Below are 13,986 nucleotides of genomic sequence, written 5' to 3' on the forward strand. Positions count from 1 at the left end.
TGCTGTTAAACAATTGCTGGTAACGACTTGCCTGAAAAGTTTTGTGTTTCTAGCATTAAGGATATTTGGTTATTTGGAAAGTTTTAATACAGATCAGGACAAACAACAGCAGATCCTCCCACTTGCAAAGCCAACAAATCCTCCTATAAGAAGCAGGGAAATGTTTTGCCATTGTAATAAAAATGTTAATCAAAATAATTGCAGCATCACTTTCTTTTGATTTATGGATCCATAAATGTCAGTTCTAGTGTGAACCTTTACAAAGAAGTGAAATGTAACAATAAAAGCAGCTTCTTCCTGAGAATAACCCCACATAGCCTGCAGGTCTGTTGGTTCACTCATCAGTGTGTGAATCTTACTCCTCCTGTCTCGTAATTTGTCGCTGTGTTTACAGACAAATAACACTGTCTCTTTGTAATGTGATCTGATTCTAAATTAGAGATTCAGCTCCTGCATCTAACAAGTGTAGGCTCCAGCAGCGTAGCCAAGCCAACGTGATATCATCCCTCAGGACTAACATGCCCGCTCAACTGTCTGTTTTCACCGCACACAGATAAATTAACTGTGATGCTAATTGTCAGCCAGGGCCAGCTCTGTCTTTCTTCCACTGTTTGCATCTATTTCTCAATAACCCCCCTCCTCTCATGAATCAACTAATTCTATATATATGTATGTATACACACTTTTTTTTCTCACTTAATCTCCTACATTAATTTCACTTCGTCTGTCACCATCTCTTCCCACTTAACTCCCCCCCCCCCCCCCTCCCTCCCTCTGCAGCAGCTGAATACATTTTCTGTCTTCACGTAGTCTTTCCTGCATGAGTTGGTTTCTTACTGTGTAATATCTTCCCCATTGTCCCCGTTTGTATTGTGTTAAAGAGAGAAGCTTAAGCGTGTTGTGACTCTAAATGAAACCGAGACCGTCGTCATAAAAATCCATCTCTGTCAAGGACACAACGGAGAAGACGAAGAAAACAAAGCTTCTCCCCGGTGCTGACGGCAAATTCAAGTTGTTTAACTCCGTCAAATGCATTTGAATATTCAGACACGTGGGATTGTGTTGACTGATGTGGACGAGGGGCTGAAGGACGTCCTGTAGGTTCCTCAGTGGGGAGGCGACCCCGGCACCGAGGGCTCCATGTTGGGATCCCCACAGTCGCTGGAGCCCCAGGCATGTGTCAGGGCTAACCAAAGGCAAATCACTGGCCAAGGACGCGGCCGCACAGACGCACACCCGGTGCTGTTAGAAAAACTCTGAAGTGTGGTCTGTCTAATGTGTGACGGTGTAAAGGCGAGGACATGTAAATGAGGGGCTCCAGTGTGCACATGTATGAATTGGTCGCATAATGACCCACCGCCGTGCCAGGATTAGTTACACAGTCTATCTGGTAATGGCAGAGGAAACAGTGTGTGCGGCATTGTGATTTTCTTTTGTCATGTTGATATATCTTCATTAAACCACATTTGACTCCCGGGCTGACTGTGGCGGATAAGCGAGCAGACAAGAAAACACACCACACTTTTGATTCCGTCACATTTTTTTTTTTTTTTGTATTTTGTTTTTTTTGTTAGTTTATTTTTCAATTGCTTAGAAAAACAAAACAAGAGCTCACAGATGACCCACTATTGCCAATCTACAGCTTGTCTGTGTGCTGACTGGAGCCTCATTTTTTCAATATTTTTTCAATATTCATGAGAATATGCAAATGAAGGTGCGTCTCATTCAATCGTCGAGTGAGTCATGTGACCCGAGCAACGGGGTCTAAGGGCACGCGGGGTGGGGAGGCTCCAGCGCCACAGACGAGGGGGGTTGGTGAGTGGGAGAGGGAGAGGGAAGGGGGGGGGCAATCCCCACCTGCACCCATCTGCTGTGAGAGCGAGCCACTCTTTGCATAATGGAAAACGGACCAATGGGCTTTTTTTTTTTTTTTTTTAGTTGTTTGTTTTTTTCTTTTCACAAACTAAAACACAGTAATACCACACTTACACACTTGCCAGCAAGCTAGGTATCACAACAGTTTCAGATTTCTTGAAAACCCACCAGAAGGGGAAAAATTATATATAAATGAGCTAAATATAATTTAAATAGAAACCTAGAAATAAAATACGGACAACAAAAGACCAAAAAGAAAAAAGAAAAAAAAAAAAAGACAGTTAAACAAATCACTTCTTTAGCAGACACACACTTACAGATAATTAGGCTGCACCTCCAAAAAAACAGAAACATTTGTGAGCTTTAAATCACGCGTCTCATCTAACTAATCTTCTGGGGTGTGTTTCTACCACACAGGATCTTAATTCTTGATGCAAGACAGAGAAAATAATATAAAAACACTTATAACTGCCCACAGAGATTCAATGGGAAACTAAGAATGTATATGCATGTTCGTGTGTGTGTGTGCGTGCGTGCGTATGACTACTCCCAAGCAGTGACATAGTTCCTGATACAAATGCGTGGGAAAGGCCATCCTCTAGCCACTGGTCTTCCTATGTGTAACATCTCTGTTGCACTACTCCCCTTTTGTTTCAACGTTTTTAAAATACTTGTAAATATACTGTATGAGGATTATATATATATAGAGCCCATTTACAAATGGTACGTGATTGGCTTGGTACGTCAATATCATAGTACACACGTTAGCTGGAATAAGGGTCACATAATGAGAAAGCTAATGAGGTCATAACGATAAGATTCTTCTGCTTTTCATCATTGTCATCTTCAAATACACAGGTTAATAGTTGTCATTTTTCTCAAAAACAAAGCAAGATCAAATACAGTCGATATTAAACACTTGCAAAATGTCCACTGCAAAGAATGGCTTGAGTACGAGAAAAAATCTTTTGAAGAAGCGTCCCACTTCTGTTTCTCTGTGTGCCATGCTCTTTTTTTTTCTTTTTTGTTTAACGTCACATCACTTTTTTCATCTTCAAATGTGTTTTTTTTCCTTCTTTTTCTTGAGCAACAGAACAATGTGAACAAGTCCAACTGTTTAGTCCTCAGCGTGCTCCCTGCTGCCACAGGCCCCGCAGGCCCCAAAACAAGAGAGCTCCTATAAAAATGGATAATTGACAAGGCCACTAGTCCATTAAAACATCCTAAAATCCCTCACTAGGCTCAACCCATCTCTCTCACTAGAGTTCTTCATAATATAATACCACAAGCACTGATTCAAATTCAAACTTTTGCTTATTTTGAATTTTTTTCTTAAAGCAAATTGCCTCAAAACAGTGCAAAACAAATCAAACCTGTGCAATAAGGCCTACCGCTACAACATCTCATACATACATACATTTATCATAAAAACAAGACTTCAAAATGAAATGACAATAACAAAAACAATAAATGATTAAAAAAATAATATAATAATGTCATAATAATAATAATATCAATGATGGTGTTAACAAAGCATGGACATGCACGGCTTAACAGAGGAGAAGAGACATTCCCCTGTAGGACAAAAACAAAAGAATTATCAGACAGCAGTGTCTACTCTGTTTTAATGCTTTTTTTCATTCCTGACCCCCTCCCCTCCCACCACCCCCACCACACCACTTCTGCCGTCTCTATTGGTAACAGCGGCCTGAGCTCGGGGAGCAGGCTGGGGTGCCAGAGGGGTGTGTTGGGAGTGTGTCGTCTCACAAGGGCTCAAGTAGCCATCTGCCACCCTACTCTAGCCAGCCTGATCCTTATCCTCAGCCCAGGCCGGCCCAGCAGGCCCGCTGTCTCATCCCCACAAAAAGGCTTCCTGCTGGGGGGGGTGGTGGGCTGGGCTGGGCTGGGCTGGGCTGGGGGGGAGACAAAGGCGGGGAGGAGTTGGGGGAGCTCCACAACGAGACCCTTTGACCTGGTCCCCTGGTCCGGCGGTGCAGACGGGCCAGACAGACAGCACCGTGTCTACTCCCTGCCTCCTCCACCTCCTCCTCCTCTCTTTTATCAGCCACACAGACCCCAGGGGCTGACGGAGAGACAGAGGTGGGGGGAAGGAGAGAGAGAGAGAGGGGAAGGGGAAGGGGAGGGCGGCGGGGCAAATGAACACAATGAAGAGACTGACACGCACTACCCCCGATCACCCCCTCCCTCCCTCCACAGATCTCTCCATTCCCTACGGACAGTCTGCTGCCCTCTCCTCCTCTCCCCTGCGTGACCCCCTCCCCTCCCCCCCTCCTGTCTGTTCTCTCCTTCACCCCTCAGCAGCCACATCCAGGCGAGCTCCCACAGTCTGTGTGGCCCCCGCACGCCCCTACTGGCCACCTATTTACTGGTGTTTTGTCCAATCTGTGTCAGATGGGCTCGTCATTGTTTCAGCGCCACATGTAGTGTTGTTGTCTGGGCAGCCGAGCGCTACCCTGTGTGTGTGGTTTCGTTTTGTGGCAGTGGTCGCCTATCTTTGAGAAATGATCCAATTGTACAGTTACCACGTGAAGCATCTATTTTTATTAATTACGATTACGAGAGTGACGCCGATAACTTTTATTCATTTAATTTTTTTTTTAGCGGTAAAACTAGACGTGCGGACTGTTGCGCAATTGGAAAATGTCTCCTCTCCTCCAGTGGGAGCTGGCACCCTAGGCAGTGGTGGTGAGCTTTTGGATGGTACGGTTGTAGTATTGGGTGGTGAGAGCCTCCAGGGGGCTCCAGCGGTGTGCGTGCAGCTCGATGACCTCCATGAGGAGAGAGCGGGTCAGCTGAGACTCGGCCGGACAGAGCATCTTGTCCCTGACGGCCGCGAGGAGCTCGGTCATCATCTCTGGCAGCTGCTCTTCCAGGAGACGCCCGGCGCTTTGCAACTGGCGGAGAGAGAGAGAGAGAGAGAGAGAGAGAGAACGGACAGAGGGAGAGGGCGTCGGTGAGGAGGCTCGAGGTCAGAGAAAGTGTGCGGGTCCCTCACTGAGACCAGGACACAGCGTCTGGCACCTTGTTGCTGTGGATACAGACTGTGGACAGCAGAGGTTCACACACCCTCTGGCCATAGAGCTGTGAGTGTGTGACGGCCTGCTGGTAAATAATCAAGGTTGCAAAAGGTTGGAGTTGTGTTTGTGAGCAACTGGGAACTTTTTTTTTTTGTGCTGACTGGCTGGCGCTCACCTACCATCTCTGCTTGTTCTGTTTCTACACTGTATTCTGCTCTTGTACAGTGGCCCCAGTTTGATTCGATCTATAATCCTACTGAAATTCACCTGCACTGCTTTAATATTCATAACACCGAGGAGATCAGCAGAAATGGTCGGAGCACAAACTGCTTTAGAATATCAAAGATGCAGCTCAGACCTCTATATCTTTTCCAGTACTGATGTAAACCTGCTCAGGTTAAAGCTGAGACTTGGTACTTTGTTTCAAAGTACTTTCAAAACACAGAGCCTGATAAAAAACATGCAACTTTCTAAATCCTGGACTATGCATTTGTATTTGAGATGGCTGTACAGTTACTATGTGACTCTATTGTAGATTTAAATAAAAAAAATAGGCTTCTGACTCCAAATACAAACATTAGTTATCGTATTAAATTTTGCAGCTGAGCTCTAGCAAGAATTACAAATCAACCTCTTGCAAGCGTTCTGCGTTTGTGTGTCTCGTAAGTCTATTTTGGGGAGTTTTAAACCTTGGGAGTGAGGACGTATTTGCAAAGTGAGGACATTTTGGTCGCTTGGCACATAGGGACCAACCTTCAAAGGGCTGTTTGAGGGTTAAGACTTGTTTTTAGGTGCCTGTGTGTGTGTACAGTATGTGTGTTGTGGTGATGGTGGTGGTGACAAGGTACATACCTCCATGGAGCAGCAGAGGACTGCGTCTTCCTTAACGTCTGAGGACTCTAACAGCTACAGGGGACAAGAACAGACACCGTGTGAATATAAAGCACAGAGGAGGAGCTGCACAGAATGAAATAAACCGAGACATATTCAAACGCAGTATCAACAACAGGTCTAGCACAGTGACCGAAAGTCTAACAAGGCCAGCAGATGTATAAATATATGTATATTTGGGCGCGGGCCACACGGGGAGATTAAGCAAATGCAAGTGTTTGCGTGTGTTAATCAGTTCACAAGAAAAAAAAAAGAGAAAGAAAACAACCTAATCCCGATTGTAAATATTTTCTACATTAACATTTTAAATCTTGGAAGACAACAGACCATGCTTTCATCCTGCCAAGCTGGCTGATCATCACACACCAAGCCTCGCTTTATGCACACTGTATATCCGCACACACACACACACACACACACACACAGTGTAGCCAAAAACAAACAGTGGAGCTGGTAAACATGTTCGCTGGCTTTTCCCCCCTTTGCTGGCCCCGTGCACAGATGGGCACACAACTGCCACTTTTGAACAATGCGGGGAGTGGATGGCGACAAAGGGAGGCAGAGCGATGGAGTCAGAGGCCGCCATCTTTAAACTATGGGGCGTCCAGTCAGTTCTGTCAGATTACAGATTAAACACACATCTGAAGCCAGTTTACTTCTTACAAGTCTGTTTTTCAAAGTGGCATTTTAATTAACCTGAAGGAGGGAAGGAAGTAACGGGGAGGAAAAAGTGGGGTGGGGCGGAGGTTGTTGTTTTTCTGGAGTGATGCTTAATCAAGCCGTGGAAATGTACAGTAGACCAGCTGCACAATGAGCAGAATAAGATGCAAGCGCAGGGTACAGGCTCATAGTAATGGAAACAGTGAGTTCATGCAGTGAATACACAACATATGAGAGGTGTTTTTACATATTCTTAAGAAGAATTAATGAAGTGACAATTATGTGAGGTCACGATGAGACCTACGTGTCTGTGTGTGTTTAATCTTAACATTTTTAGTACAACTCCATCCACGCACAGACTGAAGTACGCTTTAAGTAAGAGCTCCAAGAAAAACACTGTCATGGAAACGACGTCTGAATCTCTGCAAGTGAAAAAGCAACAGAAATCACCACCATCTGATGCTCTTGATGGATGCAGTAAGATTAATGGCGTTCCACCGATCATTCAGGCCCGGCGCTTGTGCAGACGTCAGCTCCTCAGTATGCTCAGACGGGTGTGTGACAGTGTGGCTGTTTGATGTGGGAACACAAGTCTCGTCGCTTCCAGAGCAGGAGAGGAGTGTGACAGGCAGGATTAGCTCGTAATGAGTTCTCTGGGGAGCTGAGGGTGAAGTTTTCCTCAATACGCTTTAAAACGGTCTAATCTATACTTACTGTATCTATTATCGCTCCTCCTATCCATCACAACAGCTGTTTTCTTTTTCCTCTGACTGTTCTCCGATGCCGTAGCTGTCCTATTGTTCTTACTCCATAATGGAAGTAGAAAAGGAGCATCAGCAGAAGAAGCTGTTTCTTCAAGGCTGCTGAACACCGTCTCTCTCTCTCTCCTGAAGCTGAAACAGCCAGTCAGCCCAGATCTCTGCTTAGTTACATCATCAGGAAACAAAGCTCTCTGCGCCGGGAAACCTCGGGATTCTGTGTCATTTCCATTTACACTATATCTCGTTCAGAAGACATTTGATCAGGAACATAAGAGGCAACAAAAACTAGGACAGCCGAGATCCTCCTTGTAGCACTGATGGGAAGAAACGCTGGCAACATGACAACAGCACCTTGAGTGACTTAAGTGAAGTCAACTTAAAAAACAAAACAACCTCAGTCAATTAAATTTTCTGCTGAGACTCCATCTGCCTTCAGTTTGACTTCATTACTCAGATGCATCTGTTTGTATACGTTGATACCTGTCTTTAGACTGCTGACTAAAAAAAAAAAGAAAACGATGAGAGGATAAAAGAGAAACACGTTTGATCAAGCTTATGACTACTTCAACTTTATAACTGGTTTTCACATTGTTGCATAGCAACAGCAGGTCTAGTGTCAGGACCAGCACCTCCCTTAGTTACATTACATAAGATTACTCTATTTGTGTTGCATCAGTACTGGATTTTAGAAACAAAAAGCTCAAACAAAACAAAACTCGCTACACGAAAAGTAAAACAAAACAGACTTAAAGCTGATTGATGGACAAAATATGAAAGGACAGGTTGAAGACTGAAGCAGACACACATGTATATGGACACTGTCTTAATAAATATTCTTATTCACTGACACTGGCTCGTGAGGGTCCATGGTGTCTTTCAAAAGGGGGAGAGCAAGGCACAATATAAAAATAGCCTCTGATGTCACCACCAGACAGTGTAAGTGCATGCTTTCTGCCGTGTGCAACTGCAAACCAATATCCTGATTCCTGATGAAGTCCTCTGTGGGCCACATGCAGGTCATTTGCTTCAATAAAAGAGGGTTTTATGTTATAGATAATTAATAAGTGTCCTGAAACCTGCCCTCTGATTTTCCAGGACTATGAAACAGTGCAGGGCTGTTTGTTTGTTCCCTTTTATCCTTTTAAAAAAAAAGCTATTTTATTATGATTCTGTTTCTGTTTTCATTGCTGTAGGTGCAGGTTAGCAGAGGCTCTGTCTTTATTTTTATACCATTGGTCTGGGCAGAAATGAACTTCTGACAGAAGCCAGAGTAGGTGTATTTCAACTGTTTCATGCACATGTTGCTTGGCTCAATCACTGTTCTAAATTTATGCACCCACCACAAAGTTTCTTAACAACCTATGTAACCACAGCAACATGCCGAAGCAGATCTAGCTCAATACACAAGCTGAGGAAAGGAAAGCTCGTGCTGCATAGTGAGACCAACCCCCCGATAGAAAGGTTTCCCCATCTGATTTGCAGAAGAATCTGACTTAAAGATTCTTTAATCAAAAAATCTTCTTATCAATAATGGAGCAAATGCCTGTGTGTCATGTGGAAGCAGTTGGTTGTAGTGATGGACCTACGGAGAGTAATCATCCCACTCTGCCGTTTCCCCTGCTGAGTATTTCTGCATCTGTCATTGTTTTGCTTCAGTTTCACTGCTGCTGTCAGCATCGTGTCTAGAGGCAGCTGGGAGTTTAACACAACAGCACTCGTACGCCCACAGCCCAGCAAAGTTAAAGAGTTAGAAGTTTTCCTCGGATGATGGTGGAGACCAAAAATGAGAGTAAATACTGGTCACATGGTGGTCAGGAAACCCAACTCCAAAGATGTGTAACTAGGCAACAATCAATAGTTGATTGTAAGAGATGAAAATGTGTAAACATGCATGACTGACTGGGAAGTTGGTTTGTATGGATAGGAACTAGACTGGACTATTTCATGTGTGAATTGTATATCTTTTGTTTGTTATATTTGAAAAATAAAAGAGACCTTGATCAAAAAAAAAAATACATGACTGTTCTAAACGTCAGCAATAACATTGGCAAACACAACAAACTGCAAATAAGAACTAAAGCTGAATGACATAAAACAGTCAATGTAATTTTAAAATCATTATAATTGGCGAAATAATAACGTTTATGTGTCTCTTTGCCTCCTTGTGCAGCCGTCTTGTTCATTGATTTCTCAACCACTGGAGGCCAAAATCGGAATTGAAAGTGAAATTCAGTTATTGCTGAATGCAAATGAGATCCTGTCCTGCATTTATGTGGATGACTGCATTAATTAAACAAAAAATGTAACCACAGAGCCAATCAGAGGACTGTCAATATAACATCCTGTTAGTCATGAATAGATGACATCACTCTTCTGCTGTCATGCACACTCAAACGCACACACCCCAACACACCTCAGTTGTTACCTAACACTGGTCTACAACGGACAGCCGCTACAATAGACACAGCTACACACACACACACACACACACACACACAAGCATACACAGAGGGACATATGCCTGCACAACACACACATCCACACAAGTAAACATTATAGCACATGGCTTGTTGCTGGAGTCTGACGTGTTATAGCAGGATAGTCAAAACAGCAGATGGATAAAAATTAGGAACAATGGCTCTGGGAAATAGATTGTTGAGCAGGCACATGGGCCCACACACACTTACACACACACATACATATATATGCAATTATAGAAATATTTTCACATTGTTAACAGGTGTGTTCTGACCTCAGGCGTCATAAATCTAAACATGACACACTACTGATGCTGGAATATGGACGTGTGTGTGTAGTATGTGTGTTCCTGACTGGTTACTCCACACACCCTTGGTCACGTCGCTGAGCGTTTTAACAAGCTGTGATAATGCCCCAGGCGTACGCTCAGACAGGGTGTGGATAGCATTAGCGCTGTGCGATTGTGTTTGGTAGCGAGACGCGGGGTGTGTGTTGAGGTGTGGACGTTGGCTGTAAAAACTACCTGCCACGTGTCCCCGAAGCCTGTCATCATTTCTTTCTCTTCAATGCTCCTAAACTACACATTAAAGAAACCAGCTCACTCCCAGATTCTGTCTCTCACCTCCTGCCCGTCTTCATGCCTCCTCTACCTGTCGTGCGATGAGTAAACTTCCTGCGCACCAACTGTCGTCCTGACCACAGTCGCCCCCTCCCCTCGCTTCCCCTTTCAATATTCCATCTGTCATCAACCACTTCTGTATTGTGGTACGTCTGCTGCAGCTACCCTGTACGGTTTCCATGGTGCTTTTTACGACAGCACGACCAGCTGATGGGAACTGAAGCTGAGGGGGGGGTGTCACTTTTTTTTTTTCTTGGAACTGATAGAGTCCTAACTGTTTGCACCAAGAAACCAAACCTCAGTGTGTGGTGTCTTCAGTCTAGACTAGGTCTGACCAAAAACAGGAAACTCTAGGGCTCGGTGCGTGCATTGATCTGAGCAGACGAGATGTACAAACAGAGAGCGGCAACGCTTTCATTATTAGTGGACACAACAGATGAGGTTGATCAATTGCTTATTGACAAGAGCAGATGTAGATATACAGACCTCTCGTAGGCAGGTGTAGATGGGACACACCAGTACCCTGAACGGCTCCCCGGAGCTGCTCCTCATGGTGCCGAACACCTCGCACAAGAAGGTGATGAAACCCAACCACCTCTCCACGTCGGACTGCTGCAGCTCCTCGCGGCGGGAGAAATCCCTCTGTTGAGAGAAATCAGATCAGACAGACAGACGACAGATTTAGTCTGGACGGATACACTGACAGTCTGTTTTATAAAGGTGTCATACAAGTTCTGTGTAGGCAGTAGGTAGGTGGATATTGAAGTGTTTCATAAACTCATCAGCAGCAGTGGTAATCACTATTAACATCTTACTATCTCTGTGATGGGGAGTTTTTTTGTAGGTGGCACATGTATTAACCTTGCGGTGCTTACAGTACTTAAAGCCAAAAAGCTGTTGAAAAACACATTAAACAAATTCATGAATTTCTTTTATCTGCCAAAAGTAGAGGAGAATATGTTAATTTTGGTTTGAAAGTGAAGGGTAGTGAACTGTGTCAGTGCGCTGGGGTTAATATGGGTTAATGCTTAATGCGTACTTGTAAAGATGTTATACAGCAGGTTAAACCAAAGCTTTATTAACAGTCAGAGCGGCTCGCTCCGCATCACATATTTTTTCCTGAGTGTACCTCGTGTTATTGTCGACTGAGGTGAACTGGAGACGCGAGCGGTTTATATTTCTCACAGACTCTGTGCGTACGCAGACGCGCACCAAGCAGGCAGCTTTGAATGGATCCCAGAGAAAAATTCACTCACACTGTCGAAAACAAACATACCATACACACTCAAAAAACGACGACACACGCCTCTCGCACATCTCCCAAGGACATCGCCATGGTATTTGACACTTAAACAACAAGCCAGGAAAAGGGGGAGATAGGCACGCACACATCCACACATCCACACACAATAGCAAAGTAATAGCATCGGCAGTAGCGACAACAAATTTGGTTATGAAGAGGAGACGATGGAGAGGCCAAGAGCATTAGTGGGAAAAAAAGCTGTACTAAATAAACAATATCTTTCATGGGTAAAAGTCTGGATACGTTTAATCAAAGCAACAACAAGCAACAAACCCTGATGCCTGTCGTTTAATAAGCAGAGCGGTCGCACACTAATTACCCCCATATTGAGATCTAGGGGTCTGGAGGCAACATCATTAATGATGGCCTTCATGAGCCCACTTGTGACATTTAAAATGTTTAAAAAGCAAAAAAAAAAAAAAAGCCAAAATGTCAAAGACAAGGAGGGGGTCCATGCTGGGTGGGAAGTGGGAATTAAAGTGAGAAATAAAGGAAGGGGTGGGACCACACAGCTGTGATAAAGGGGGCATAAATAAAAATTGATGGTGGGGGGGGGGGATTAAGAGGATTAAGGCAGGATTCATGACTGCTGAGTCTGGGATAAGAATCTCAACATCTAAAGAAAGAGGTGTTTCAATGGAAAAACACAAAAACAGAAGGAGGGGTGAGAAAAAAAAGAAGTGTGGCAGAAGAGGTCATTTGCAGGAGGAAAAGACAGAGAGAGAGAATTGCGAAAAAAGGAGAAGAGACGACGAGGCAGCAGGTGGATTAACATTTAGACTTTGAATGTCATTTGAAGACAGCGTGTATGTTTTGTTTGCCTGCTTCTAGACTGTCTGCCGCTCCGGCGAGGCTGTCTGGCTCTCAGGACGGAGCGAGGGGTGAGAGGGAGAAGTAGCGAGGCACTGGCCCGTGTCTTTCTAGGGGGGAGCACGGGAATAGAGAGCTCATGAGGGACGCAGAGGGGGGAGAGGGAGAGGAGGGGAGGGGCGGGGGCAGCGGTGAAATATATAACGGCTGAGAGGATGTTTTCATCATGGGTGCAAGACTGGAACAGTGGCGTAAAGTGAAGGGATGAAGGGTGAAGGAGGGGTGTGTGTGTGTGTGTGTGTGTGTGGGGGGGTCTTTCTGTTTCTCTCCCCTGGGTGTTTAGATTAGCTACTTTGCCCACTGACATTTACAACATCACCCACACAGTTGGCTTCCACCTGAGAGTGCTTCTCGTAAAACCGCGGCGCACTGAAACGGCTAAATTACAGAAGGGATTTTATTTTATTTTTTAAAAACAAAAAACAAGCAGGATCAACAATTAATGGTTTGTCAAAAACACACTGTATTATCAAATACTATTATCTTAAACTGAGCTCTGAGGGGGCGTGTTTGAGAGAGTCGGCTCACCTGCAGCATGTTGAGTAGCAGCGACCTGAACTTGGTCCCCTCCACCATGAACAGCGCCATCTTGTCGCAGAGCTTGGCGGCCGTGGCGGCGAAGCTCCGGTCCGACACGGCCTTGGAGTAGATGGTGCTGACCACCTGAGCCAGGGTTTCCTCCGACCGCGCCGAGCACTGCGCCTCCTCCATGAAGGAGGCCAGCTGCTGCTCCACCCCGCTGCTGTTGCTCCTCATGCTGTTGAGGAGGTCCACCAGCCGGTCCATGTTCTGGGACCCGGAGCCCGACGCCTCCACCCGCGCTTCCTCCTGTGGCGCGGAGAGAAGAAACAACGTGATTGACAGGTGACTTGTGATGAGGCAATATTCACCTCCATCATTGGTTTTTTACCACAAACCCAAAGTTTCTAAGGATTAAACTGATGACGTGAGCCCGTTTTTCCACAGATTTGATGTGACAGATGTTGAAACAAGTCAGTCAGTCTAAATACATAAGATAAACTAAGTTTATGCATCTACACCGTTTATATGTTAATGTAATTTCTAAGCTGCTTTAACGTCTCTGCTCTGCAAACACGCACTCACAAATTGCAACACGTGGTTTCCCACATACATACAAATTATATAAATAAATCCAAATTGTTATTCCTATTTTATTTTATCGAGCCACTCCACAATCCATCAAAGTCCACTCCATGGGAATCACTGTGCTAATGTATGCCCCGCCATGACAAATGACACTCACTTTGCTTTCACGTCGGTCGCACACAGTCCACATGACAAGAATCCCAATCAGTGGCTCGTCGTGACACGTAACCAATACACCAGATCTTATTTTATGATCTTATTTACGGTTCTTATTTATGTTGTTAATACTTTAAGTTCCGCGCATCCCGATCGGGGGGGAAAATGTGGCTTTTAGGCTCGAGTCATTGATTCGCCGGCATCGTTGAGGACGTGTTTATTAAATCC

At 44.7% G+C, this 13,986-nt stretch overlaps 1 protein-coding gene across 4 annotated transcripts in view; it reads right to left on the reverse strand.

Annotated features, from left to right (window-relative positions):
- Nucleotides 1–2,156: 2,156 nt before the first annotated feature.
- Nucleotides 2,157–13,986, reverse strand: part of ctif (CBP80/20-dependent translation initiation factor) — a 48,821-nt gene continuing 36,991 nt past the window's right edge. For all 4 annotated transcript variants that reach the window (XM_085793251.1, XM_085793250.1, XM_085793249.1 and 1 more), the window contains 4 exons: nt 13,024–13,323; nt 10,809–10,964; nt 5,766–5,819; nt 2,157–4,790 (listed from right to left, as the gene is read on the reverse strand). In XM_085793251.1, coding sequence (XP_085649377.1) covers nt 4,569–4,790; nt 5,766–5,819; nt 10,809–10,964; nt 13,024–13,323 — 732 coding nt within the window. In that variant the 3' untranslated portion in view covers nt 2,157–4,568. The remainder of the gene's footprint in view (nt 4,791–5,765; nt 5,820–10,808; nt 10,965–13,023; nt 13,324–13,986) is intronic.

The sequence above is a fragment of the Trachurus japonicus genome, chromosome 12 (genome assembly GCF_045865225.1).
Source record: "Trachurus japonicus isolate A0001 chromosome 12, Traja_1.0".
NCBI classification, from domain to species: domain Eukaryota; kingdom Metazoa; phylum Chordata; class Actinopteri; order Carangiformes; family Carangidae; genus Trachurus; species Trachurus japonicus.